The sequence below is a fragment of the Camelus dromedarius genome, chromosome 15, assembly GCF_036321535.1.
Source record: "Camelus dromedarius isolate mCamDro1 chromosome 15, mCamDro1.pat, whole genome shotgun sequence".
Taxonomy (NCBI): Eukaryota; Metazoa; Chordata; class Mammalia; order Artiodactyla; family Camelidae; genus Camelus; species Camelus dromedarius.
This window is the reverse complement of record NC_087450.1, coordinates 44,757,098-44,783,409: the sequence shown is the minus strand read 5'-3', so window position 1 is coordinate 44,783,409 and position 26,312 is coordinate 44,757,098. Positions and strand designations below refer to the sequence as shown.

Sequence of the window (26,312 nt, the reverse complement as noted above, 5' to 3'; positions counted from 1 at the left end):
GTAATATATTCTTCAATTCTATAATTCTGTTTGGTTCTTTTCTGTAAGTTCTTTGGTGAATTTATCTTTTCATCTATAGTTTTCTCCATTTTCTTGTACATACTAATCGTATTTATTTTCAAGTCCTTATGAACCAATTTCAGTATCTGGAATATTTTAGGGTCTATTTGTTTTGCCTGCTTTTTTTTTTTCTTTGCTTCTCAGTCATGTGGTCCTGTATCTTTCTTATTGTTTTGAGTGAATTTTTAAATATTCTGGTTAAAAGACTATAGAGGCTCCAGATGATACTCTCATCTTCTGGAGAGAGTCTTTGTCCCCTCTCACAGGCAGACATGTGTTGACTGATCACCTGACTCCAGACAGACTGTGCTGGCTTGAGGCTAGTTGATGGCTTAGGTAAGGGTCTGTCTACCTCTGGTTTACTACTGTTTCTGAGGTAGAGCTCTTCAGGGTTTTCAACTGGGAGTCTGGAGTGGTCAGTGTTCCTTGACCCTTCTAAGTGCCTTGACCAATAAAATATTTTAAAATAGGCTGCCGTGTTATTTATCAAATTATTCAAACATCCAAACAGCATGGATCTTTGCCCAGACAGATCCCATACTCTAAATTTTCTCTTGTAAGACTGCTGCTCTGCTTTTCAGAAGTGGTTGCTTAATTTTTAGCTTCTTGCCCTTGGGCTGCCCCGGAATTTATCACATGTCTTGAGCTGCGTGTTTGAAGTCTCTCAGGACTCTGTTCTTATGATTCTTCTGAGTCCAACAGCAGCTTTGTGCTGTGGAAAGCCTGGATTCTCAGCCTTCCTCCTGTGCCCAGAATTTGCAGATGTCCCAGGGGTACCTCTCCCTCATGTTCTCTCCTTTCTGAATTCTCAGCCTCTCCAGTTCTCATTGCTCCAGCAGACATCAAATACCTTCAGATATCTGGCTTTCCAGTTGTTCTTATTGAGATTGCTGGTTTATACAAAGCTACTCCATCCTATCTGGATGCCTAAATCAGTTGTCCTACATATAATTTTGCCCTTTACTTTGAAAGCAAAAGTATAAAATTTTAGTGGGCCATAAATACCACTTACTTTGTTGGCAAGAATACAGAATTAAGAAAAAAAATCATTAAGAGTAAAAATATTTGGTTTAATAAAAATACTCAATAACATTAATTAATACAAATTAATAAAATATAAAAGATGATATACCTCCTTTTTTATGAAAACCTGGATTTTAAGTTCCTGAAGATTTTCCTAAGAGAAGGAAACAAGGTTAACATTATTTAGAGATGGCATCTCTGGTTCTCTTGAGCTAAATGCAGCTTGGATTCAAAGGATGTATCAAGTATGATCCAAGTGAATATGAGAAAATTACCAGAAATTTCAATGCAAAATTGGTTTATGTGCTGATGAGTTAAAACCTCTGTATTTCCACTATTACCTATTTTTACTTATCAGCTATGGAAACATTTTATGAAGTAGGAAGAATGCTGATATTGTTATTTGTAAAATGTACCTCCTAAGGGGAGATAGTGTAAGACCTTTGGTTTAAAGATGATGATTTATCAGTTCATTTATTTTTTCCAAAGGTGTTGCTACTATAACCAATTGTGGATTAAGGAGAGGAGTATTAATATATACACATATGCATACACACATAATTTTGAAGGCATGTGTTAAAAACAAGACTTTAAAAGCACAGTTGTAGAAAAACAGAACATCTTGAAAGTACAAACAAGGTACATTTAAAATGTTTACTCTCATAAGACAAATGAAAAAAAGACAAACCAAGTTATTTTTTGAAATCCAATGGCAAATATAACATTTAGCAGATGTTACCAGTTTTGGTTTACTCAACTGAATTTGTAAAAACGCTTTTGGGCAAATGAGGTACTGAATTGCATGTGAAGTATTCAGTTAAAAAATGTGCTTATTTGGAAGAGTTACTTAATGATCAGTTTTGAAGATCATCATTGTCTTTGGCCGGTCATCTCTCTTTGTCATCCTCTCTTTATCACCTTTTTTTCCCCTCCAGCACTCTCCCCAAAGAGTTGGATGTTTAAATTATAATAATGTATTTTTATTATTAACAGCATATAAAATACAGATTAGTACTAAGAAAAGCACATCCTTAATCCCATACAATTTAGAAATGAGTATTATTAATATTTTAGTGTATTTACTCCAGTATTTTTCTGTCTGTCATGTGCGTACTTGTCCTCTACAGTTGTCAGTAATTTTTTCTTAAATTTACATACTATTGTAAGTGTTCTTCCTTACAAATTCATCTAAAGCATCTTTTAAAATTGGCTTCTATTCTTTTGACCTGTCCCTGATGGTTAGTGCCTCCTCAAGAAAATAGATGTGTCTTAAATCAGTCCTTTTTCTTTATTTTTAAGTTTGTTTTTCATTGAAAACAATGAGCTTCACTTAGGGCTATTAACTAAGTGAAATGCGAATAACTTGTGAATTCTTAATACCTAGTAGATGATGGTGATAACTTACTAAAAAAGTTTATAATTTATAAGTCTAATTTCTGTGAACAGGGATTCTACGCACATTTCTCTTAAGAAAGTAAGGGTGAAATTAAGGTTTTAATGAAACAACATGCAAACTATTTTCGGCTAACACATACACAACATTGAGTGGAGATGAAAAACTCTTCCTTTCAAGAGGACTTTGGTTTAATTGGAGAAACAGAACCTAAACATAAAAAGAAAAATATTGTAGCATACAGCAGTGTATTATCATAACTCATCCTGCATACCTCTGTAGCTCTACTGTTTTGTCCAGTGGTTGTTTGTTTCCATTTTAATCTTCTCTGCCATTCCTAGAGCACCTTGAAGGCAGAGACCATATCTTATTCACCTTTAATTTCCCTAACACTTATTTGTGGTAAGGCACTTAGCAAGTTACACATTATTTTTTAAAAAATAAATTAATGAATATGCTAAGTACCACATTAATGGTACAGGAGTTCTGATGAAGTGATTATTGCACCTTTATGATTATCTGAGGCTTTGTGGGGGGAGGAAGGATTTTAGCTGGGTCTTTAAGCAGGATTAGGATTTAGAAGGTGAACAGAAGGGATGGCACTGTAGTCAGGAAGACAAAGTTACAGAGAAGCATCATAAACCAAGAATGGCATGTTGGAAGCATTGAGCAAACCAGTTTTCTTGGAGTAGAGCTTGCATAGGTGGAGTAGAGCTTGCATGAGTAGAGCTTGCATAGTTAGAGTAGAAAATACAGTTACAGAAGCAGATTGAAGCAAAATTGTGAGGGGTTTAGAATACAAAGCTAAAGATCATTCATTATAGGTTTAGGCTGTGATTTTAAGGAACTGCTGCAGGTTTTGTTTTACTTTGTTTTCCTTTTTAAAAAAATTATGGTTTATCTTGACGTGCTTTTGTGAGATGTTCATGGTCTGAAGATATTTTTTTTCCCTAAAGTGTTGAGGAGTCTAGAAATTTTTGATGCCTTTATTTTTTAGCCACTTGTTGTTAGGTACACTTCTGGAAATAGTTGTGAACTTCGTATCTGTCCATTACTTTTTCAGAGGAGTCAAATTTTATTCTACATTTTTAAAGAAAAATATGCTCTTGATTGTTGATTATGTTCCCTCAGAACCTCTAAGTTGATTATTTTACATTCTCTGCTTGTTTCAAAGGATGGTCTTACAACTAGCTTACCTTGTGTGCTTTTAGTATACAGGGCCTTTTGAGTGAAGAGCAATGTATTTTTTTAATAAAGTTTTTAGAACTTTTAGTTTCAGAACGTTTGGCTTTAGATTTACAGAATTATTGTAAAGATAGTGCAGAGAGTTTCTGTGCACCGTGCATTGTTTGGCTATTGCTGACACCTTACATTACTGTGATACATTTGTGGCAATTAATGAACCAATGTTGATTCATCATTATTAACTAAAGTCTCCACTTTATTCAGATTGCCTTCATTTTCCCCTAATGTCCTTTTTCTGTCTAGGATCCCATCGAAGATACTACTTTGCATTTAGTTCTCTTGTCTGTTTAGTTTCCTGTAGTTGTGACAGTTTCTCAGACTTTCCTTGTTTTTGGTGACCTTGACAGTTTTGAGGAGTATTTGGCAGGTATTTTATAGTTTGTCTCTTAACTGAGATTTGTCTAATGTTTTTGTCATGGATAGACTGTGGTTATGGGCTTTTGGTAGGAAGGCCTCAAAGGTCAAATGCCATTCTCATCACATCACATCTAGGGTACACACTATCAGTGACTTATCACTGTTGATATTAACGTTGATCACTTGGCTTGGGAGAGTGTTTGTCAGGTTTCTCAACTGTAAAGTTACTCTTTTCTCCTCCTTTCCATATTATCTTCTTTAGAAGGAAGTTACCGTGTGCATCCCACACTTAAGGAGTGGGAGTTATGCTCTACCTCTTTAAGGACAGAATACTTAAATTACTTGGAATTCTTCTGCATTGAAGATTTGTGTGTTCTTCCACATCTCTTATTTATATCAGTGTGGACTTGTAGATATTTATTTTATACTTTGGGTTATGATCTGATACTATTGTTTATTTTGTTACTGAAATTGTTCCAGCTTTGGCCATTGGAAGCTATTCAGTTGGCTCCTATATCCCTTTGACATACCCCCATTATTATAAGCTTGTTTTTTGGGGCACTTTCTTTATTTATACCACTACAGGATGCTTAGGCCCATCTTATATATTTCCTGCTCTAGTCTCAGAATCAGCCATTTCTCCAAGAAGCCCTAGTTCTTTTTATTTATTGGAGAAGTGTATTAGAAACCAAGATCTGAGTGCTAAGTGTGCTTGTTACTACTGGGGTGTCATTTCTTTTGAGTCCTCTCAGCTAACAGAGGAAGGAAATACAAATATCCATAAATATTTTACATATTAACCCTTTGTATCTACATTAAATGAAACATGGTTTTATACTGGTATCTCCAACTCTAATCCACTACCACTTGGATCATTCTAGCCTCTGGAAAGGGTTATTTTAAGATATCATTTGTGTGTATCCTGATCTCTGCTCTTTTGTGGTATTATTTCCACCTGATTATTTGGTAGTTAATTCTTTCTGCAAGCATGTATTGAGTCTTTACTACATTTAAGCTTTTGTACTAGGTGCTAGGAATACAAAGATGAATGATTCATTGATATCACAGTTTCTTCAGTACATGTTTATTGAATACCTTTCATGTCAGCCACTGTGCTCCATGCTCACAGTTCAGTAGCAGAGAAAATCTGGCTATAGACAATTATGATATAAAGTAGAAAAGAAAAATAATAACAAAATTTAGATGGAGAATGCTTCAAGAAGGGAAATCACATGATGAATTGTATCAGTTAGAACCTGGTAGCACTCACATAACAGAAAATGTAACCAAACTGGCTTAAGTAGAAAGAGGATTTATTGGTTCACATAACAGAAAAGACCAGGGGTAAAGCTAGATTGGGGTATGACTGGTTTGGGGATCAAACAGTGTCCTCAGGACTTTGCTCTTACTTCTGCTTTGCTGGTATTGTTCTCAGGCCCTTTGTAACATCGCCTATTGGTCAACATCACAACACTAGAGGAAGAGGAAGTCTGACATCGTGAACAAAAGTCTTAGAATTGAGACTTGTCAGTCTTGATTAGCCTCATTTGGGTCATCATATCCATGAACATTGTTGCTCTGGGCAATGGAGAGTGCTGGTCAGCTTAGCTTCGTACATATGCTCCATTCCTTTCACAGGTGTCAATTTTATGATTATTAGTTGTTACACATTTTTGTTTTGTGGCCTTGTCTATATACTTGTTATATTTCACAATAAAACACTTTAAAAAGGAATTGGATATATTTAGCATACAAAAATTAATCAATGTAATTCCTTAGATTCAGGAAGTCCACTTAATCCTAAGCAGATATATATAAAGAAAAGCACTTCTAGATACATCATGGCAAAACTACAGCAAACCGGACAATAAGAAGAATCTAAAAGCAACCAGAGAAAATAGAAGAGCCACTGTTTGACTGTTAGCTGACTTCTTATAGCAACATGGAAAATAGAAGACAGTTGAATGATATCTTTAATGTGGTGAAAGGAAACCATGACCATTTAAAATTCTGTATCTAGCAAAAATATCCTTCAGGAATTAAGTGAAATTATTACATTTTTCAGGTAACAAAAACAGAGAGTTCATTATCGGCAAACCTTTACTAACTTTTCAGGGAGAAGACAAGATTTCAGTTGGAAGATGAGAGATGCAGAAAGGAATGAGGAGCAATAAAATATAGTGAAGGGAGATAGCAGTAAGGAGGGTATAAAATTATGACTCATCCAGAGGGTATTTTAACTAGAATTGCCTTACACATTTTGGTGGACATTAGGACTTATGTCCCCAATATACTTCATGTAGGCAAATATTAAAATTAAGTGACTTTTTCTTGATGTTTACTGATTTGGGAGTGGGGACGTGGGTGTCTATAGGGTGAGAAAAGAAAATGGCATTAAAGCTTGGCTTTGAAAGTGGTTGACTTAGTATTGACCATGTCTGCCATCCTTCTTTCTGCTCTTCTGTTCTTGTATTGCTTTGTGTAATACTGTTATTTTTTCATGAGAACCACTGGAAATATACCGAGCCTCCTGTCTCCTAGAGATTCTGATTTACTTATTTAGTCTAGTTTAGAGCCTAAGCATCAGTGGTTTTAGAAAGCCAGTTCTAGTGTACAACCAGGGCTGCGAATTGAGGGTGCTACAAATGAATATGGTTAATATGACAGATCTGAATTCTAGTTTCAGCTCTGGTGATTACTATGTGGACTATGCTGGCCGCAGTACTTAGCATCTATGGGTTTATTAATAAAACTGCTAATATTAATACCTATCTCACAAGGCTGTTGTCAAGAATAAAGAATGCAACACTTGAATGAAAAAATGGAAATAAAACTGTGTGGAAGCCAAAATGACCAAGGGCAACGTATAATCTTTACTATAGGAGGTTTAGCATATGTTTGTATTTTCAGAGAAGTCCTTTAGTTTCCCTTTATAACGGGAAGCAATTTATTCTGATTTTTGAATGTACATTTAAACTCATATAGAAGTGAGGTTTTGTACTTATTGAAAGTCTTTAGGTTTGGGGTTATTTTGCTATACTTGGGTTATCTACAGGGATGGGAACATTAAAAAGGGAAAGAGTATTCTAAATTTTGAAACTGATTCTAATGTATGCTTTCTCCAGCATTTTTAAAAAGCAAAAAAACCTTAGTCGTTTAAAAACATTTTTTCAGAGAAATTATCTGTATCCGGCTGAGAATTTTATGCCAAACTGCAGCCCCCACACAAGCTTTGGAGAGCCAAGATGTTTAAACCTGCAAAGTAAAGTGCCAGCTCAACCCTTCCACTGGTCTGATGTAATCATTCAACCACAGAGTGATTTGTAGCCTTGAACTAACAGTGATTCAGTAGACCTTGTATATATTTAAAAAATGTTTTTAAGTTGTTGAGATATGAAAATACCGTAGAAGCACAATATTATTGTAAGCAAAACATTTAGCACAGTTAATGCAGTTTCTTGAATATGTTTCAAGAACACTTATGAAGAAGCCAGATTAAAAAGTAAAAAATCTGTATTATTATAGATTTTTCGGAAGAAAGGTAGCTAATTACTTATAGTAGCTAAAATATAGGATATCAGAAATGATCAGTCACATTTTAAAATCAAAGGAGTCCTTTAGAAGATTTGAAAAAATTAATTGGTGAGAATAGTGATTAATATAATAATTTTATATAATTTGTATGTTTAAAGGCACATTTTATAAGGATTTATTTATTTTATTAATTTGGAGATGTTTGCAAGGTTAACATGAACTTTTAGCACAGATTCTGTGGGAATTATTTTAAAAATGTAAAATTTTCCCAGTGAAGATTGATTTAATTTGAAAACTAATTTTTGTATTAAAAGCATAAGTTAACCATTTGTTTTACTTTCAACCCCTGCCCAGGTAATACTACTTCTAAACCCAAATTCACTAAATTCACCCACATTAAATTTAAAAGCATTTTAGTATCAGGAAAAGATGAAATATGCTTGTCTTGATATATGAATATAACTGACAAGAAATAATTTTCAGATTAGCTACAGATTTATGTTTTAAATGTCTAGTTCATAGTGAATAAATCATAGGCAGCCTTAATAATATTTTACTGAATCAGAAAATCTGTAATAGTAATTTTCAAAGGATTTAAGACTAAAAATAAACAATTGAAATACTATCCATTAACCTAATGACTTTAACTTCCTGAAGAGAGCCTAGGAGTCATTTCTTAGTTTTTGTTAGTACTTTTTTGTACCTTTTAATTTATAACCATTAACACTGTGATCTAAATTTTTGTGCTGTTTTACAACATGCCCTGTGAGAATTTTTGTCTTCTAAGAAAATAATTCAGTGTAAGATGTTAATAACATTTAAGATAAAGGATTAATGAAGATTTTGAAAACTGAGAAATTCTTTTAGCTGGATTTTAAAGAGTAAGGTTAGTTTAATGATACAGCTTCTTTAACTTTTAGCATAAATTTATAACTAGCCATTTTTAGAAGTCAAAGCATTATTCTTAGATATAATTTTTAGAAATCAAAGCAAAACAAACTTCTTTCTAACTATAGAATTGCCTCATTAAAAAATTTTTTTATTATGGAAAATTTCAAACACACGCAAAAGTAGAAAGTATTATGTAATGAATCCTCGTGGGTCTGTCACCCAGCTGCAGTAATCGTCAACTCATTATCAGTCTTCCTTTATCTGTACCTTCATCCACTTAACCCCTAGCATATTATTTTGAAGCAAATCCCATACATTTTGTCATTTCATCTGTGAATATTTTGGTATGTTACTAAAAAAGATGAGGAATATTTTAAATAGCATAACCAAAATATCATTATCTTGTCTAAAAAAATTAACAGTAATTCCATAGCATCATGAGATAACCAGTGTTCAAATTTCAAATTTTCTGAATCAGAATCTACACATTGTGATTAATTGTTACACCTTTTAAATGTCTTCTAACTTGTAGTTTTCTCCATCTTTTCCCCCTCCATTTGCAAATTATGATGGAAGAAGCAGAGCCATTTGTCTTATAAAATTCCCGCAGACTAGATTCTGTTGAGTGTATTCCTGTGGTATGGTTTAACATGTTCCTTTGTTCTTCTGCATTTCCTATGAATTGGTAGGTGGATCTGTGTCCCAGATTTTGTGCACCTTCAACCACCTGGTACATAGTCACAAATCAAAAATAACCCCCACCCCCCAAAAAAAAGAGGTTCTGAATTTTGTGATAAGGACTATTTGCTTTATTTCATACATAAGCTATAGAGGTATTTTAGCTTTTATTCGTATAATTGTGTAGAACACATGACTGAAGATTAAAATTTACAATGACACTGGTTATAGCAAAATGAGACAAATGTGTGTATAGTAGGTAGAAAAAAACTATCAAAAGCAACAGAGGAATTATAAAGGTACAGTTATCCTGAAGTCATTCATTTTAAGGAGAGATGGCCCTATTCACTTAAAAACCTCTAATGATATTATTGTTTTTAAAAAGTAGCAGTATAATATGCTCTCATAATAAAGACCTTGATTCACCAGGAAAGGTAAATTATATTTAACATGGCTTATTTTAAAGAATAACGACAACAACTAGAGAGTCAACAGTTTGGCACTTAAAGGACTGAAGAATTGTATATCATAGTTGTGAAATATGGTGTTGTGGTTAATCTGCAATTCCTGTTAATAATATATGTAAATATGTACATTTTAAAGATGAGTCATATATAAAAATTACAGAAATTCTACTTTATCAAGAATAACTATGAAATAAGTTTCACTGGTTAATCGAATATTCAGACTCATAAAAATTTACTGTAGAATTTGTATATAGGTCACCAATTCTTTTAAAATGATTGATTTTTGATAAAATACCCTTTCCACTAAAAGTAGAACATAATTTGATCTTTCTGTGATGATTCAGAAGCTTTTAAGGGACTGTTTACCCCATCAGAATTATTATTAACCTCGATTGCATAATATTGTAGCTGTGTAGTAGAGTTCATTAATGTAGATTTCCAAAGTAATGTTAATTACCAGAGAGAGTTATCACTGGCTTAAGAAAGCCCAAATGAGACAGAGTGTAAGTAAAGAGACTTACAGGAACCAGCATGCATGGATATATATGTGTGGCTGCATATATAGATGCACATATATATAGTGCACATGTGTATAGGCTACTGTTAAATTGATCATGTATATTGTTAAATATGAAACACATATATACAGACTTGTGACAAGTGTATCGATTACCAGTACTGAGGAAGTTGCAAATTGAAAGAATTTGATCAAAATTTACCAAGAGGAAATTGGCTCCAAGGCATAATGATTTTGGCTGGAGAAGATAGTGATCCTGGCACAGTGCACTCCCTATTTCCTTGTGAGGCCTCCAAGATTAAAAGAACTAGCTACATAGAGGCAGATGCTTGGTAGTTTTCTGGAAGCACAATTATAAGGTTTATGAAAAACAGGAAGATCAACATCTCTTGCAGGTTTTTTGAACTGGGAACTGATTTAATGTGCAATTTTATATCCTTTAGACCTTGTCTGTTGAGCCATGATAATTTGATTTTGTTTGAATAATTTTTTAATTCTTATTTTAAGTGTGCTCACTTTTGGAAAGAAATTATACCTTAAAATGCTTTTAAGGTAGTATTTTTTCAGACTGTTCAAACTTTTAATGATTGATGACTATAATTAGTCATATTGCAATATTGTATTTTCAGAATTGCTGTCCTGTTTCTTTTGTCTACTTCTGCTCATAACCACAGATTAGCTTGGCTCCCAATAGCCAGTATCTTTATTGACCCTGAAAAAGTTTCAGATCCTTTAATATATTTAACTTGGCTTATAATGAATTGAATAGTGGTGATCATTCATTTGACAAATAATTTGAGTAGCCCATGGTGTCTAACACATCCTTTGTGCAAAGATGAATAAGATACTGTCTCTGTTCTCAGATAGTTATATAGTCTAATAGAGGGGAGATAATATGAAATAACTCTATTACCCAGACAATCGGTCATTCTTCATGAACATTAGTGGGTGCATGGAATAGAAGAACTTTCTTTTTATCTTTAATTTTCAATGCCTGAGGAACTTTAGCCGTTCGTTTGCATTTTGCTTATGTGACATCAATAAACACCTTATGTGGTACCATAAGTAAAGGAACCAAGGAAGGAAAAATATCTTAGTAAATTCTCTAAAATCGTAATTCAGGTGTTGCAAACTCAGATGCCTAAAGAAGCCGCCCAAGTAATACAAGTGAGTGAAAAAGATCAGCCTAAAGCAGTTGTAATTGGTGGGGATTGTGACCTACTGAAGTGTGTATGCCTTGTCTAAAGATTTTCAAATAAAAATTTTGTGTGGGTCAAAGAAAGCATGTCTGCAGGCTGAGGCTGCCAATTTGCAACCCCTCTGTAATTCCTTGATATAAATGGAGCCGTCATAAAAACATTTGGGAGAAAAGATGTTGATTTAAAATTAAACACAAACAAATACGTCCAATTTAAGAATGATCACACCGTTTAGTAAGCTATTTGATGTTTTTTTCCTGAGACATAGATGATATTAAATTAGAGATGATGGGATCCCAGGAGGAGCCAGAAAGATATTGCAGATCTAGGCAGATGGGGGATCAAGTTTAGTAGAATCTACTACTGTAGGAGAAATAGGAATTTGCAAGAATGATGTTGACTCTCCATCATTGGAGACTTTTTTTTTTCTGGGTATGGATAGCCCTGAGTTCCAGGTGTCAGTTATTGTTAGAAGTCAGTCACAGGTCTGGAGACACATTCTGTTGCATCCTGGGGATGTGTAGGGCAGTTCGAATGGAAAGCTCTAGAGAATGGAGCCTTTAGTCATCATTTAGACAGTGGATCTTATGTGAAGGCCTAATGAGTTTATGTGAAATTATTTGGGTCTTTGATCACAATAAGAAAATTTGTCAGAAACATGATCAAATTTTCTGGGTTTCTGCCTTGCTATCAAAGTGTCTGAACATGACTCCAAAAATCACAAAACAGATACTTTAGGGCCAAGAAGTGGGTATCACTCCAGGCCTACTGAATCAGTGTCTCAGAGGGTAGGATCTGAGAATCTGTCTTTTTAGAAGATGTTTTCACAGTTATTCTGATGGTAGCCAGGATGGGAACTATAGCTGTAGGGAGAAAAGTTTTCTGTACTTGCTGGGAGATATCAAGCTTCTTTGGTCAATGAAGATTACATATTGACAGTCTCTGTTAAGGGTTTTTTTTTTTTAAGTGGTTTTTATTGACAGAAAGAACCCCGTTCTCTTTGATGAAAATGAGTTAATAGGAATAGATATTGGTGGCTCAGGATATAAGGGCCTTGTTAGGGTTCTTGAGGCATTTCATTGGAGGGTATGTATTCATGATGATTTACTCTAACTGAGACCCAGGGAAGATTGTTTGGGTGGTACAATTTGAAACAGACACTTTTCTTTAGTTGACTTTGAGGATTACCACAGTGTTGAAAGAACTAGTGAAGAATGGCTTTGGGGACTGGAGAGAGATGGTAAGTTTAAGGAAGTGAAAATTGATGCAGCTGAGTAATCACTACGTATTGCTAAGTTGACAAATTATTGGAGGCAATCACTGTGGCTGCTTTGTGGGGGCCCATTTTCAGTCTCTCTGGAGAGAGAATTTGTGCAGAGATGTAAAGGTTTACTGGTCAAAGGTACACGTTTGAAGTTTGGCGTGCAGCCAGCATTCATAAGACACTAGTTCAGTTTGTCCATGCTGATTATGTTTCACTCAAGTGGAGGAAAGGTAAAAATATCTCCTGTTTACAGGACCGTGAAGGCAGTAAAGACCTCCTGTCTAAGCTCAGTGCACATGAAGAGCTGGGTGCTGCTTGTTGTATGCATACCCAAGACATGTGTCAGTAATCAAAGTGTTCTTATAAGGTCTGGCCCGATTGTTCACTTTTCTCCTTTATATCCATCAACAGGACTACTGGCTTCTTCAAAAGTCTCACTTTGTTACCCACTGAATCAAATACTTGAATAATGTTTGAAAAGCTCTGGAATGGGGAATATCTCAGATACCTATTTCAGATCCGTTTTAGGTGCATTGAATGAGTTGTAATATATAAGGGTAGATTCTTCCATCTTTTTCCTTTTTATTTATTTTTTCTTTAAGAGAAATGACTATAATCATTGTTGGGTCATTAATTAAATAGAGTAATTATGTAGATTTTTCTGCTGCAACTGTAAGAAGGTGCTTAACTATTGTCTCTGGCAGAAAATATAAGGACCAAATCAAATCTATAACTTGGATTAAAGGGTTTTTAAATAGTTATGAATTTATGCACCTCTCCCTCTATTCTTTGTCTTACAGGAAGTAAAATAGTGATATGGTGTGTCAGTGCTCTTTCTTTTGTTTTCTTTTTTCTTTTTAGTGATAGAAAACCTAATTCATTACCGGCTTAAACAATAGAGGGAATTCACTGGCTTACAGAACTTGAAAGACCGCAGGTGGGCTTCAGATAAGGCTTGGTCCAGTGGCTACAATAATGCCGTTTGAGGACCTAGTTTCTATTTCATTTCTTCTCTACTCTGCCTTCCACTGTGTTGACTTTATTCTTAGTCTCCATGCCCATCCAGCAGCTCAAGTCTCTTCCTTTGTGAATACAAAATTGTTACTCTAGCTCAGACTTTATATTCTTCTACCATGGGAAGAAAGAACGCTTTTATTTCTCAGAAGTCCCAGCTGCTGTCTTCATTTATCTTGTTGGGTTTGATTGGATATGTGCCTGTAGCTGAATTTCCTAGGTGCATAGGAAATGTTGATGGGGTTCGGCAGTCAGGACCTATGGAGCTTGAGGTGGAAGTTCTTACTCAAAACCTATTCCTGAGAATGGGGAGGGGTGGTTTCCCAAAGGAAATTTGGGTTTTTGTTACCAGAAGAAGGGAAAGGGATGTTGGAAATCAAACAATAGATATCAACTGAATGTGGGTTTTGACATGGACATTATCTGGACGTGAAGTGAGGTAGAGTTTTTAGGGGGAAGGATAAAGATACTGAAAGCTCTTCCTGCCTTGTGTATTGTATTTTGTGGATATCATTTCCTTTAGATGATGGTTTACTTTGCGTTGCTTTTTCTTCCTTGTTCAGTTTCCCCTGATCATTTACACACAAACTGTGTTACTAGGACATTGGTTGCTCCAAAGACTGCTGGCCAGGAAGGCCCAAGACTGGGATTTTGGCTAAGAGGAGGAGAGTCTGGTGAATACTGTGGGTCTGAAGTTAAGTCCAGTAAGCTCAGCTCAGGAGAGGAGAAGCAGTTGTATAGGATAAATCACTGTAGCCCAGGGGCCAAGTCTAGCTAGGGAAATCATTTAGGGCAGAGGTCAGAAACCAGGTGTCAGATCCTGCAGGTGCTTCTCTAATAAAAATAACAACTTGATTGAAGCTGTTTGTTCTCTGTCTTGTTCCATTCTGCTCATTCTTATGGATCTCTTCGTGATTATCATAGTTGAAAAGAATTGAGAATCTACCCTGAGGTCTGGTCCCGACTGAGGCAGGAAAAAAGTTGTCTTGATCCGGGAGACTGGACTCCTGTGATGTTGTGACTCCCCTTTGGCTATGAAACACTCAGTGCCAGCAGAGGATCACTAAGCTTGAATCATTTTTCACCATGATTTAAATAATTTTCTCCAAGCTTTAAATTTATGTGCAGAAATTAGGATTGGGATCTTCTAAGTTTAAAAGACTCCTCTCCAGAATACATCAAGTACTCCTAACACTCAATAAAAAAACCCCCAAAAACCCCAGCCCTATTAAAAAAAAAGACTCCTCAAGACATTTTCTAATGAAAAGTGAAACACTCACAAAGTGTTTGCTTTAACTAAATGATTGCAGTTAATTTCTTGTAAAGAAACACAGAAGCACACTTTAACTTAAAATAAGCTCACACTGTTGTTTCTTGTAGTACAGCCAGGAAAACCAGTAACAAGCTGTTTCCTTCAAAATCACATCCCTGGATGATATTCGAGCAACCTGGACAATTTAAATACATCCCCAGGAAAAACAATTTGAATTAAGTTAGAAATCATATTTGCTAATTTCATTTCTGCCATTGCATTGTTGCCTTTTATTCTCAGAGTCTGAGTAGCCTTGATTGAGAAAGCGTGTGGCACCAGTGACTTAGGTCAATAGTAGCATTCATTTCAGAGCCACAGCCAATCTGGGGTCACAAAATGATTTTTTTTTTTTAATTTTTGCCATCTTGGTGAACTGGATGCATGCTTAACTTAAAGGAATTTAAATTTATTTAAAACACTTTGTTGGCCAGACAGATTTTTAGTGCTTAGGGTTCATTAATCAAATTTTAGTCTACACTGGCATTTTATCTAAAATTGAACTTAATAATATTATTTATTCATCCTTTTTTGAGAAATAGTAGATGTAAAACTTGAGCATTTCAACTTCAAGTAGATTTGATTTTTTTTAAATGAGGGTACTGGGGCTTGAACCCAGGACCTTATGAATGCTAAGCATGTTCTCTACCACTGAGCTATACCCACCCCTCCCAAATAGGTTTGATTTTGTATTTATAAGATATCACCTTAAAGTTGTGTAGATAAAGATAATATCTTAGTCATTTAGTCACCATTAAATTCAGCACTCTCTCAAGTGTTTCTATTTAATGATTTTAGTGTTTCCAGTCTTAATTCTCTTATACATATTGTGGAAAAGATACCATCCCTGTTCTCTAAGTGGTTATATTGTTAAGAGAAGAAAGGCTAGTGAAGGTTCTGGGGAGAGTACTCTGTTCTTTCTTTTCAACTTTGTTCCACTTGTGGAGAGGGTTCCAAGATAGAAAGGAATCTGCTTTTTACTTTCTTTCTCTTAGTAAACAAGGAAGGCTGAATCAAGAGATGTGATTTGAGATTCCTTCCTTCCCCTGCTCCCTCCCACCCTAGTTTGCTTCCATCTCTCCACCCCTAATTCCAGAGAAAGAAGCAGAACTTAGAAATGTGCTGGGTGATTCCAGAAACCTATTTGAAGTGGTAGTTCAACATGGTGTGGGGCTGCGTGCTGGTCACTTTTTTTACGAGGAGCTGAAAGATCATCTGTACAGCAACTTCTGATGGGCAAGAAAAGGAATATTACAATTTTTCGAGTTCTCTAAATGGAGCTAAAGCTATAATTTTGAGATACTTTTTGTATATTTTAGATTAAAAACATGCTTGCCTGTGGAAGAAAGTTAATAAGTATGCCAGCTCCAATGATTCTGTTACCCTAGCAAAAAACTAGGGTGGAAGAGAAATTCTGGTGTCATGCACCAGTAGGTCATCTCTTGGTAGATATTTGAAGATGCCCCAGAACTCCTCTGTTAATTGAAACTTTTGCTTACCTAGCAACTGTTGGTGAGACTGCCTACTGAATGGCATTTTTAAAAGTTCAGATTTAGGATTCCTTATTTTGCTTTTTCTCTATTATGAGCCTGTTGGTTCTATCACAAAATCATGTGGGAAAGTGATTTCTCGGCAACTAAGTTATTCGTGTATTTTGCCCAACACATTACTTATTCCTTCTCAATGGTATACAATTGTCATGTTCTGACATAGACTTAGTATCACATTACCACTAGTAACCAGAAGATTTTATTGATTGTAAGCCAAGAATGGACTGCTGTATTTTTTCTGCAAAGACCTTTTAGAAAATACTAGGTCACAAAAATTTTTAAAAAAAATCCAGGGAACTTGGTTGTTGATTGACAGGCAGGTCAGAACCTTGGAGAGCTCTAGAGAAGGCAGGGACAGGACCACAGCCAGAAGCTGCCATGGCTGTCCCCAGACTAGATTTTTTGGGGGGAAGATGGCAGTTCCACTTTGCTTATTGTCAAGATCTGGATGATATAAGGAGATAAATCCCTTTTACTCCAAGCACGAGCTATATACATAGCCTAATTTGGTGACTTGGGGCTAAAGTCCTAAAAACTAGAGAAAGTGTTTTTCTTTAGCACATCTTCAGGATTCTCCAGGCCATTTTATAATTCTGGATTCCTCCCAGGAGGGCTTCCAATATTAAGATGAAGATGGTCACAAATAGGAAGGATAAAAGAAGCATAAGATTTCACTGAAGTATTCACCACTTACTAGACTAGATCCATTTTTCTAAAAAATAAAAAGTTTTTTCAAATGACATCTTGGGTAAAACTTCAACAAAACCCAAACCTAACCCAAACTAAACAAAAACAGAATGGCAGGTGTTCTGGTTAAAGCAGGTTAAGAGGTTGGAGTGCCTCCTACTCAGATTACTCCTGGCTCCAGCAGTAGCCACTGAACACAGGCTGCAAATTGGTACATTTTATCAGAATACATTCTATTTACTTGTCAGACATAGTTCTTAAGTAGGTGTGAGGATTTAACTTAACTGTACTTCTAAGAATACTTTTACTAGCCCATCCATATTAGTCCCAAAAGTGGCCTTATATTGGTTATCTTCTTAGCTACTCATTTGGATGTCACAGATTTGCTTCTCTTTCTAATTAGCTTCTGTGCTTTCAAGAACCCACCGAGTTTTCAAGACTATAATTAACAACAACTTCAAAGAATGTGGCAACATTCTCAAATCTCTGCTTACAAGAATGAAGAGAATTATTAGAATATTTGAAAATAAAGCCACTGAGGATTATAGAACTACCTTAATTAAATTTTTCCCTTACCAATATTTATTTCTGTGAGTACTCTGCAAATTGTACTAGAGCAGAATACAACTATGATATTCTCTCCTTTCACACACCCTATTTTGTTCTTAATAGTTGACGCTTCTCAAATATAAAATCCAAAAGCATTAACTGCAAGTTAACTATAACTATAAGAGATATGATTAGGAGTTCTGTGTTGTCTTTTTTGTTTACCACATGACTGTAAATAGATGAAGGGTAGTTTTATGGAAGAGGGAATAGACTTGCCCTGAGGAGTTGCAAAGTTAATTTCTTTTAATTCAACTTTCCTCTCATCCACTCCCAAATTTATGTTAACTCTACTTGAAGAAGCTAACAAGTTGGTATATTTTAAGAAAGTATGAATAAATGTTTAAAAAATTTCATTTAAATTGTTTCAGATGATATATTAGAGTAGCTATAAATACTTAACCCTGTCCTAATGTATAGTGTAGACATTCATTTCCAATAATGCTTAGTCTTCTTAAAAACAGGTCAAATAGAAGATTTATTTTTGTTATCTTTTGTATTTTCCTGATAAAGTGACATATAAAAATTTCATGCTGTCCAGTTATAGTTCTGGTAGAAATGTAAGATGCCATTGGTCAGTTCCTACAACTTTCTATTCAAGGAGTGTAATACAAAAGGGTTTTGTTTGAGAGACGTGTAATAAATTCCTGCAACCATAGCCATTACATTATAGCATATCGCATTAGCTTTCTGGAAATGTTCAGTGAGGCTTGGAACTTAAAAAACAGTAAGTTCAAGGTTACTTGAAACATATTTATTTAGGGTTAAATGATGCAAGATTTATTCTCCAGAAGGCTATGAAGCTGGCTCACTTTTAGTTGATCAGAAGAGATGATTGAAGGCTGACCTCCTAAAATATATAGATGGCAAGTGGAATTTCTTAAACTTTGAAGTTTGGAATGAAATATCTGAAGTCTGCTATTTTATTTTAAAAGATTTATCTTTTTCCATTATGAAAGTATGTACATTTGTTATACATGTGCACATACATGCATATACATACATATGTATAGACATATACTCAGAAAATTTGGAAAATGTAGAAAATTAGGAAGAAGGGAAAAGAAGAACTCTTCTTAACAGCTCCCAACTATAGACATTAGTTGTTAACATTTCTTCTAGTAGTTATTCTGTACATAGATGGTTTTTGCTGTGGAGGGTTGAAGGGGATGAGATAATCTCATAGGGGTAATCAAAAGTTGTGATCATTATATATATACTTTATTTTGTCTTTATTTAATATTTTAACAGAAGTATTTTCTATGCTGTAGCAGACTATTTGTGAATGTATTGGCTACATATTATTCCTTTGAATGACTATAACAGTTTTTCAACTGTTTCTTGTTATCAGGCTTCTTTTAGGTTATTTATAGTTTCATGACATTGTAAATGAATATATACATTTTTGCCTATGAAGATTTTTCCCCTTATTTTTGTTGTTTTCTTAGATAGATTTCTGGAAATAGGATTTCTGGATTTCTAAGGGTATTGAGGTATTGAGAATGAACATTTTTAAGACTCTTGATAAATGTGTATATATGTATACACACACTGCTGTTACCAAGCTCTCATCTGTAAAAGTGTCTGTTAAACTATGTCCTCACTAGCATTAGCAACATGCTACTAAAAAAAAAAATCAATGGATCAATGATGAAATCAAAGAGGAAATTTAAAAATATCTTGAGACAAATGACAATGAAAAGAGAACCACGCAAAATCTATGGGATGCAGCAAATGCAGTCCTAAGAGAGAAGTTCATAGAGATTGTCTAATTTAAGATGTAAACTTTGTTTCTCAGAATTATTGCTTGATTTTCTTCTCTTGTGGGCAATGCTTGGTGAGAGGCAGGCCAAATCAGTGTGTCTGTGGGAACAAGAAACAATTTGTGGGACTGAGGCCCTGTCTTGGAGTGAAAATCAGGCTAGTAAGTTCAAACTAAGACCTGATCCAAGGGGGCTAGTTGAACCATGGGAAGGAAGCAAGGTACAGAGCTTCAAAGAGTAGAGGAGGAAGCGCAGAGTGAGCAAAGCCAGTGGTCATCTGTGGGAATACCTAAGAAGGGCCAAACATTGGTGCCCTACAGGGTCCCAGCATGACTCCTTGGGGGATATGAGTAGTCTTCTTGGAGACTAGTGGGGACCTGATACTGAGGGTTGGAAGGGAGACTTACTTTATTCTTTATACTCTTTCATGCTATTGAAAAAATGTTACTTCTTTTACCATGTGTATAGTATTATTTCAGTGAGACTTTATGAAAAAGAAGAAATCAGGAAAATCACTTTTTTTTTCCTTACTAATAAGGTAACATACTTTTCATTTATTGTTTTCTAACTTTTTATTGAGATATAATGCTGATATAGCATTGTGTTAATTTTAGGCAAACAGCATTTTGATTTGATATGTGTATGTATTGCAAAATGAATACCACAATAAAGTTAACTTCCATCACCATGCATAGTTACAGATTTCTTTTTCTTGTGATGAGAACTTTTAAGATTTACTCTCTTAGCAACTTTAAATTTATAGTACAGTATTGTATGTTATATACCATGTTAGAGTAATGCAAAACTTTGTCAAAAGAAGTTTTAGATTTTTTAAAGGAATATTTCTAATTTATTCCTGTACTTCATCCTTTTATTAATTGACAATTTTTATTATAAGCTTTATTTTTTAAAAGAAAAAATTTTTCCCTTACAAGATTTTTTTCCCTTCATTATTAGACAGTGATGGTCCCATTGGCTTATTTCTGTCCTTCATCTGCCAAAAGATCTGAACCTAGTACATTGTTTCCCAACTTTCTTCTTTCATTGGTGTCCTTGTGAATGAATTTGCTTCAGTATGGCTGAGAAGCCTTGCTTTGAATGAGTGAGACATAAATTGGGGGTGAAGTGAGCTCGTCATCTGAAAAAACCTTCACTGTTTCTCGAATAAAGAAGCTCACATTAGGAGCTGCAGAAAGGTTGGACTTGAAGGAGCTGCAGAAAGGTTGGACTTTTTCAAGTCTGCGGGGCCAGTGATTTGGGAGTTGGAGTGTATTTGAGAGAAATGTGGGAAGGTTGAGGGCCACATGAGCAGGAGCGTCCCTCAGGTCAGGGAGCCTGGCCAGAGAGCCCAAGTGGGGGATCTGGACGTGGGACAGGTTGTGACTACCATGAGGCAGAGGCCCGCTCTTTGGTTAGAAACTGTGATTTCAGTGACCTGAATGGGGGAGAATTGGCAAGTTTACAGTCTACACTGTCAGTTGTTGACGCTTGAGTATCTTTAGGGTTATTCAACCTCTCTGGTTAACCAGTCTTTAAAAAACACTGGAGTAATACCTTCCCTGAAGTGCTTCATAGGTTTTTAGTGAGAATGAATAAAGTTTCATAATAGTAGTTAATTCTTTTGCTTTTGTCTATTTTCTTTTATTGCATTTTATCACATTTTCCTAGTGCATTTTTCATGACTCTTTTCTGTGTTAATATATTATGTGTCCTATGCCTACTCTCTTGACCATCCTCATTTCAGACCTCTTCTTCCATGTGTTAGCAAAAATAAGTAGAATAAGAACTTTGTGCATAGAGAGAGAAACTTATTTTTCTCTTTTTCGTAAAGAGCCCTGTTAATTTATGCTGCCTCACTCTTTCCTTGAAGAAGCTATGGGCATTTTTTTCTATCTTCTACTTGAGAGAGGAAAGCCCCAATGTCCTGCATTGTTAGATCTGTTTTTAAAATATGCTTTAGTCTTAGGAAGTGACCAAAATCTTGTACATTTTCTGTGTTCTCCCCTTCCAGGCAAAGTAGTTCAAAGCACGAATTACTTAATATGTAAAAGTGGTCATGCAGCAGCAGTAGAGGAATTTTTTCATATCGAGCATGTCTCTGCTTCCCTTGATGGGAATGTTTTTCAGCTAAGTCATTTCCCAGTGAAGTGTGCATTGACTGGCTGAAGAGGTCAAATGCATTTCCATGTATTTGGAAGTTGTGTTTAATGGAAAAGGACTGTTTGGCATGTCTTTACCATACATTTAACAATTAGGTTGAATCATTTGAAATGAATTCAAGTTGGTAAGATATTTGCCAGCTTAAATGCTTTCATAATTAAAAAAAATTGTGTGGATATAGGCTTGTAACTTGCCAATGGCTAAAGAGAAATAATGGAATTTAAAAAGTTTAAATTGAGGCCTTTTCTTTTTGTACTGGAATGAGGACTTGAATACATGGCCAGGAAATGGGAGATTGTGTATTTTTCCTCTTTATCAGTGTTTAATGATGATCTCGGAAGGAAATGCATAGCAAGCTACATAATGATCATTTTAAGTTCTATACTGTGTTGTTACATCCTGTTGGTACTTTAAATGTGATCTTGAGTAGTTCAAAAGGAATTTTTAGGCTCTTGAGGTCCAGAGGTTTGTCAGTGAGGATTTTGTACTCTTCTTATCAAATCACTTTGTAGCAAGGGCCCTCTTTCATTTACTATATGATTGCTGGAGCTCTTATTTTTAACTGTGTTTATCAAGTCTTTATTTGGATATCCCTTAAGACCTATCTTTCCTGTAAATAAAAGAGCATTTAGTGATATCCCCATTGTCATTGACTCCCTAAGTCATCCCACGCAGTGGAGCAAAGTAATTACCATCCTTTTGAAGGATGCCTTTCTTTACCTTTTGCTTATTTTCTTTTGATAGAAGACTCTTCTGGTGAGATTGGTCATAATATTAATGAATGTGATTTTCTGATATTATATAAATGAAATGTGTCAACATTTGGAACATCTGCATAACTCAGTGAATCAGTATCTTCTGTGACCAGTGCATGATGGTACAGTCATAGATGAGTCAAAGATCCATTTAGAGTGCAGGATAGACAAATGGAATTTAGAGTAAGAGTGTAAAATATTTACTGATATAGTTTCAGATTCCACGTTGCAACTAACCTTTAAGAAACTGCCACTTGTGGAGTTTTGGTGGAGTATCAAAGAAGAATATCCAGAATTATTTGAAAAGGCTATTAAAATAGTCCTCTCTCTTCAAAGAACATATTTGAATGAGGCTGGATTTTCTTCATATACTTCAGCCAAAACATGTTATAACATTGAATGTAAAAGCACATATGAGAATCCAGCTCTTTAATTAAACCAGACATTAAAGAGACTTCACAAGAATATGAAGCAGTGCCATGCTTCTCATGATTTGGGGGGAAAATACAATTATTTCATTAAAAATCTTTTTATTTTAACATGTAGTAGGGCTGTTATTTTAAAATTAAATATTTTAAAAATTTCTGTTTTGATTTTTAATATAGTAAATTTAACCCATATAATTCATGTATATAGAAGTTCTTTGGGTCTTTAATACCTTTTAAGATAGTGTAAAAGGTTACTAAGACCAAATGTGTAAGAACCTCTGCTGTAGTGCTTAATCAGAGACTTGGAGCCACATTACTTAAGTTTGAAACCCAGCTTTATTGTTTAACATCTGTGAGCTTAGACAAGATACAGAACTACTTTTTGACCTCTGTTTCTTCATCTATAAAATGGTATAATAATAAAACTTATAAGGTTGTCATAAGGATTAACCTGAATATATGAAAAGTTCTTAGAACTTATATAGGACTCAGCAAGCTGTATAATTCTCAGCTGTTGAACATTTGTAATGTGGTGTTTTCCTTATGGATGCTAAGTTTGTAGATTTCTAGAGATGGTGTTTTTAAGTATTAACGTGGGCTGTTATCAGTGAAGTTCCTTTACTTCTTCTCTACCCTTTTTTTCTCAAAGACAGTGGTTCTCAACCTTTGCTGTGCGTTAGAATCACCTGGGGAGCTTTAATTAGAAAACAAAACAACACACCTCAATACCCAAGACACACCCCAGATTAACCCAGTTAAATCAGAATCTGGAGGTGGGGGGCAGGTAGAGCCCAAGCATTAGTATTTCTAGGTATTCCATTATGAAGATTGATGACCACTACTCTGAAGATGAATATTCAGACCCTCTGCCCTTGGATTCTGTCTTTCCCTCCATGTTCTCAAATAAATTGGAACTAATCTCTCTCCCCTACCTCTCACATCACTGTACTTGGAGGTGTGGTTGGTGTTCCTGCTCTTCAGTGCTCCTGTCAAGGAGACTGTCTTTCCCTGTTCCCTAACCCCCATCCCCAGCTTTAGAACTCAGGCCAGCAGACAGTAGGCCCCACCACTCCCTCCTTGTCATCCAGAGACATTCTTTGAAGATTTTAGCACATGGCTTATTGTTACTTTCTCAGTAGTATTGCTCTTGTCATGATTCCATATTCATATAAATGCGCCTTCCAACACGCTGGCCTCCCAGTCCCAGACTTACTTTCCTCCAGTGACCTCGTCTTCCCCCTTCCCCAACTGGGCACACTGTCAGCCAGACCTTGTCAGACCAGTTACCCATCACCTCCATCATCTCAGCTGCAAACATCCCATTCTCTGAGGATGCCTCTTGTCTTTCTGATTCGTTCTTTTTAGTATCTAAACTCTAACAATTCTTCCAGCTCACCAGGACCATTAGTCCTACCACCTTTTCACTAATTCTCACTTGCCTTATGAATTTACTTTGCTTTTTCCTGGCTGAAAGTCCGTGGTCCATAATTATAATCATTCTTTTGCAAACTCTCTGAGATCACTTGCCCCTCTTCCTTTTGTATTTACCTGGCAAAATCCCTACCTTTGTTAAATCCACATTCTTCCCATTCCCACATTGCATCGCACCCAGGCAAGGGAATTTATGCAAATTGGTCTCAAAGATCCAAGTTCAGTGGGGCTTTTAGTGCTATCTGGAATCCCTCCTCCATTTCCCCAGTCCATTTATTGTTCATTGCTCTAAATGACTATTTCACATTTTCTTCTCCAACTTCCAATATCTGCCCCCCCGCCCCCACCTTCCTTACTCTCAGCTGATGACCTATTTCAAGGAGAAAATACAAGCTCTCAGGAGAGAATGACCACAAGCTCCTGCCACCACATGGGACTGCGTGCCTGCATTCCTACTCCTCGGATGGCCTTTTCTCTTGTTTCTGTGAATGGACTCTGTGCTTATTTCCAAGGCCAACCCTCTTGGAGATCCCATTCCTACCTACCTATTCCTTATTCTCTCCCATGGTATTCCCTTCTCCCCCTTTTATGTCAGCATGTCTTCCCCTCTCTATGGGATCTTCCTCCAGGCTGTAGACATCTGAGAAAAACTCTCTTGACCCCACTTTCCCCCTAGTTACCAGTTTGAATTGTCTGCACTATCTGTCAAGCAATTTCTTTCTACCCGTTCTCTCTTAAAACCTCCATAGTCAAGCTTTTACTTCCACGAGATAGCGCTTGCTGAGGACACTGCTGACCTGTGTGTTAACAGACCCTGCAGTCCATTCCGAGGTCTCATCTTAACTCATCAACACCATTTGACACAACTGATCGCTTCTTTCTCTTGAAGCCCTTCCTTCACCAGGTTTCAGGGATGCACGCTGTATTTTTCTCAGTATTTATTACTATTTATTATTTACTTTGGCACACTGAAATGTAAGCTCCTTGAGCAAGGACTTGGCTTGTTCTTGTCACTGCCTCCAACAGTGGTTGATACATAATAAGTACTTGATATGTATTTGTTGAATGAATGTGAGCTTGAAAATCTCTTTATACTTACCAGATCTTCCCCCGTTCCCAGCTCCTTTCCTGGTCATAAGCTATCACATATTTCCTTCCTCTTTTTCTCTGAACTTTGCATTTTCTTAATGGTATTTTCCCTCATCTCTAATCTATTTGTATCTTTTTCAGGCTGAACCACCACCATTATGCATATATTTCTGTGGGGCTCTGATGTTTACAGAGCATTTATTTATATCTGATATTACGGATGCCGATGGTCTGTGGATCTCATTTGAATGATATTAGCATTTAATGCTGATTTTAGGTGCAAATGGAAAAAAATTAAAATTATAAAAGAATAAGAAACAAATTAAATCTTCCAGGACTAACATTATGGTCTTCTAAGTTTCTTGTTTTATTACTACCCTCCTTTACACTTCACTGTTTCTGCCTACTCACAACGGAATTCCTCCTTGATTTTCTGCACGAATTTTTAGAAGGCAGGAGAAATCACCAAGCTCAAAAGACCCTTCTAACTTCAGCTCTGAGTTTATTGTTAGTTAAGAGTAGTCTGTTTCTCCTAGATTTTCATCGCTTTTTTCCCTCTGTGTGGATGTGCTAATGTGATACTGGACTTGGACGAAAATTCATTTGTTACTAGTCTTTTATTTTTGGCTTCTACAGAACCTTGCCTCCTGGAACCCATCAAATCCTGAATGTCTCTTACTTGTGGTGAAGGAGCTTGTGCAACAATATCACCAGTTTCAATGCAGCCGCCTCCGTGAGAGCTCCCGCCTCATGTTTGAATACCAGACATTACTGGAAGAGCCGCAGTATGGAGAGAACATGGAAATTTATGCTGGGAAAAAAAACAACTGGGTAAGGTTTTTCGAGAATGGGGAAAAAGAGTCACTTTATCTGTAATAGTATAAAATAATCA

General features: G+C 35.7%; 1 protein-coding gene across 3 annotated transcripts in view; it reads left to right on the top strand.

Annotated features, from left to right (window-relative positions):
- The window catches only part of BABAM2 (BRISC and BRCA1 A complex member 2), a 355,229-nt gene that overhangs the window by 79,355 nt on the left and 249,562 nt on the right, over positions 1-26,312 (top strand). For 2 of the 3 annotated variants that reach the window (XM_010991265.3, XM_064494652.1), the window contains exon 5: positions 26,057-26,251. The exons of the other annotated variant lie outside the window; for it this stretch is intronic. In XM_010991265.3, the coding sequence (XP_010989567.1) occupies positions 26,057-26,251 (195 nt within the window). The remainder of the gene's footprint in view (positions 1-26,056; positions 26,252-26,312) is intronic. 3 annotated transcript variants of the gene reach the window in all.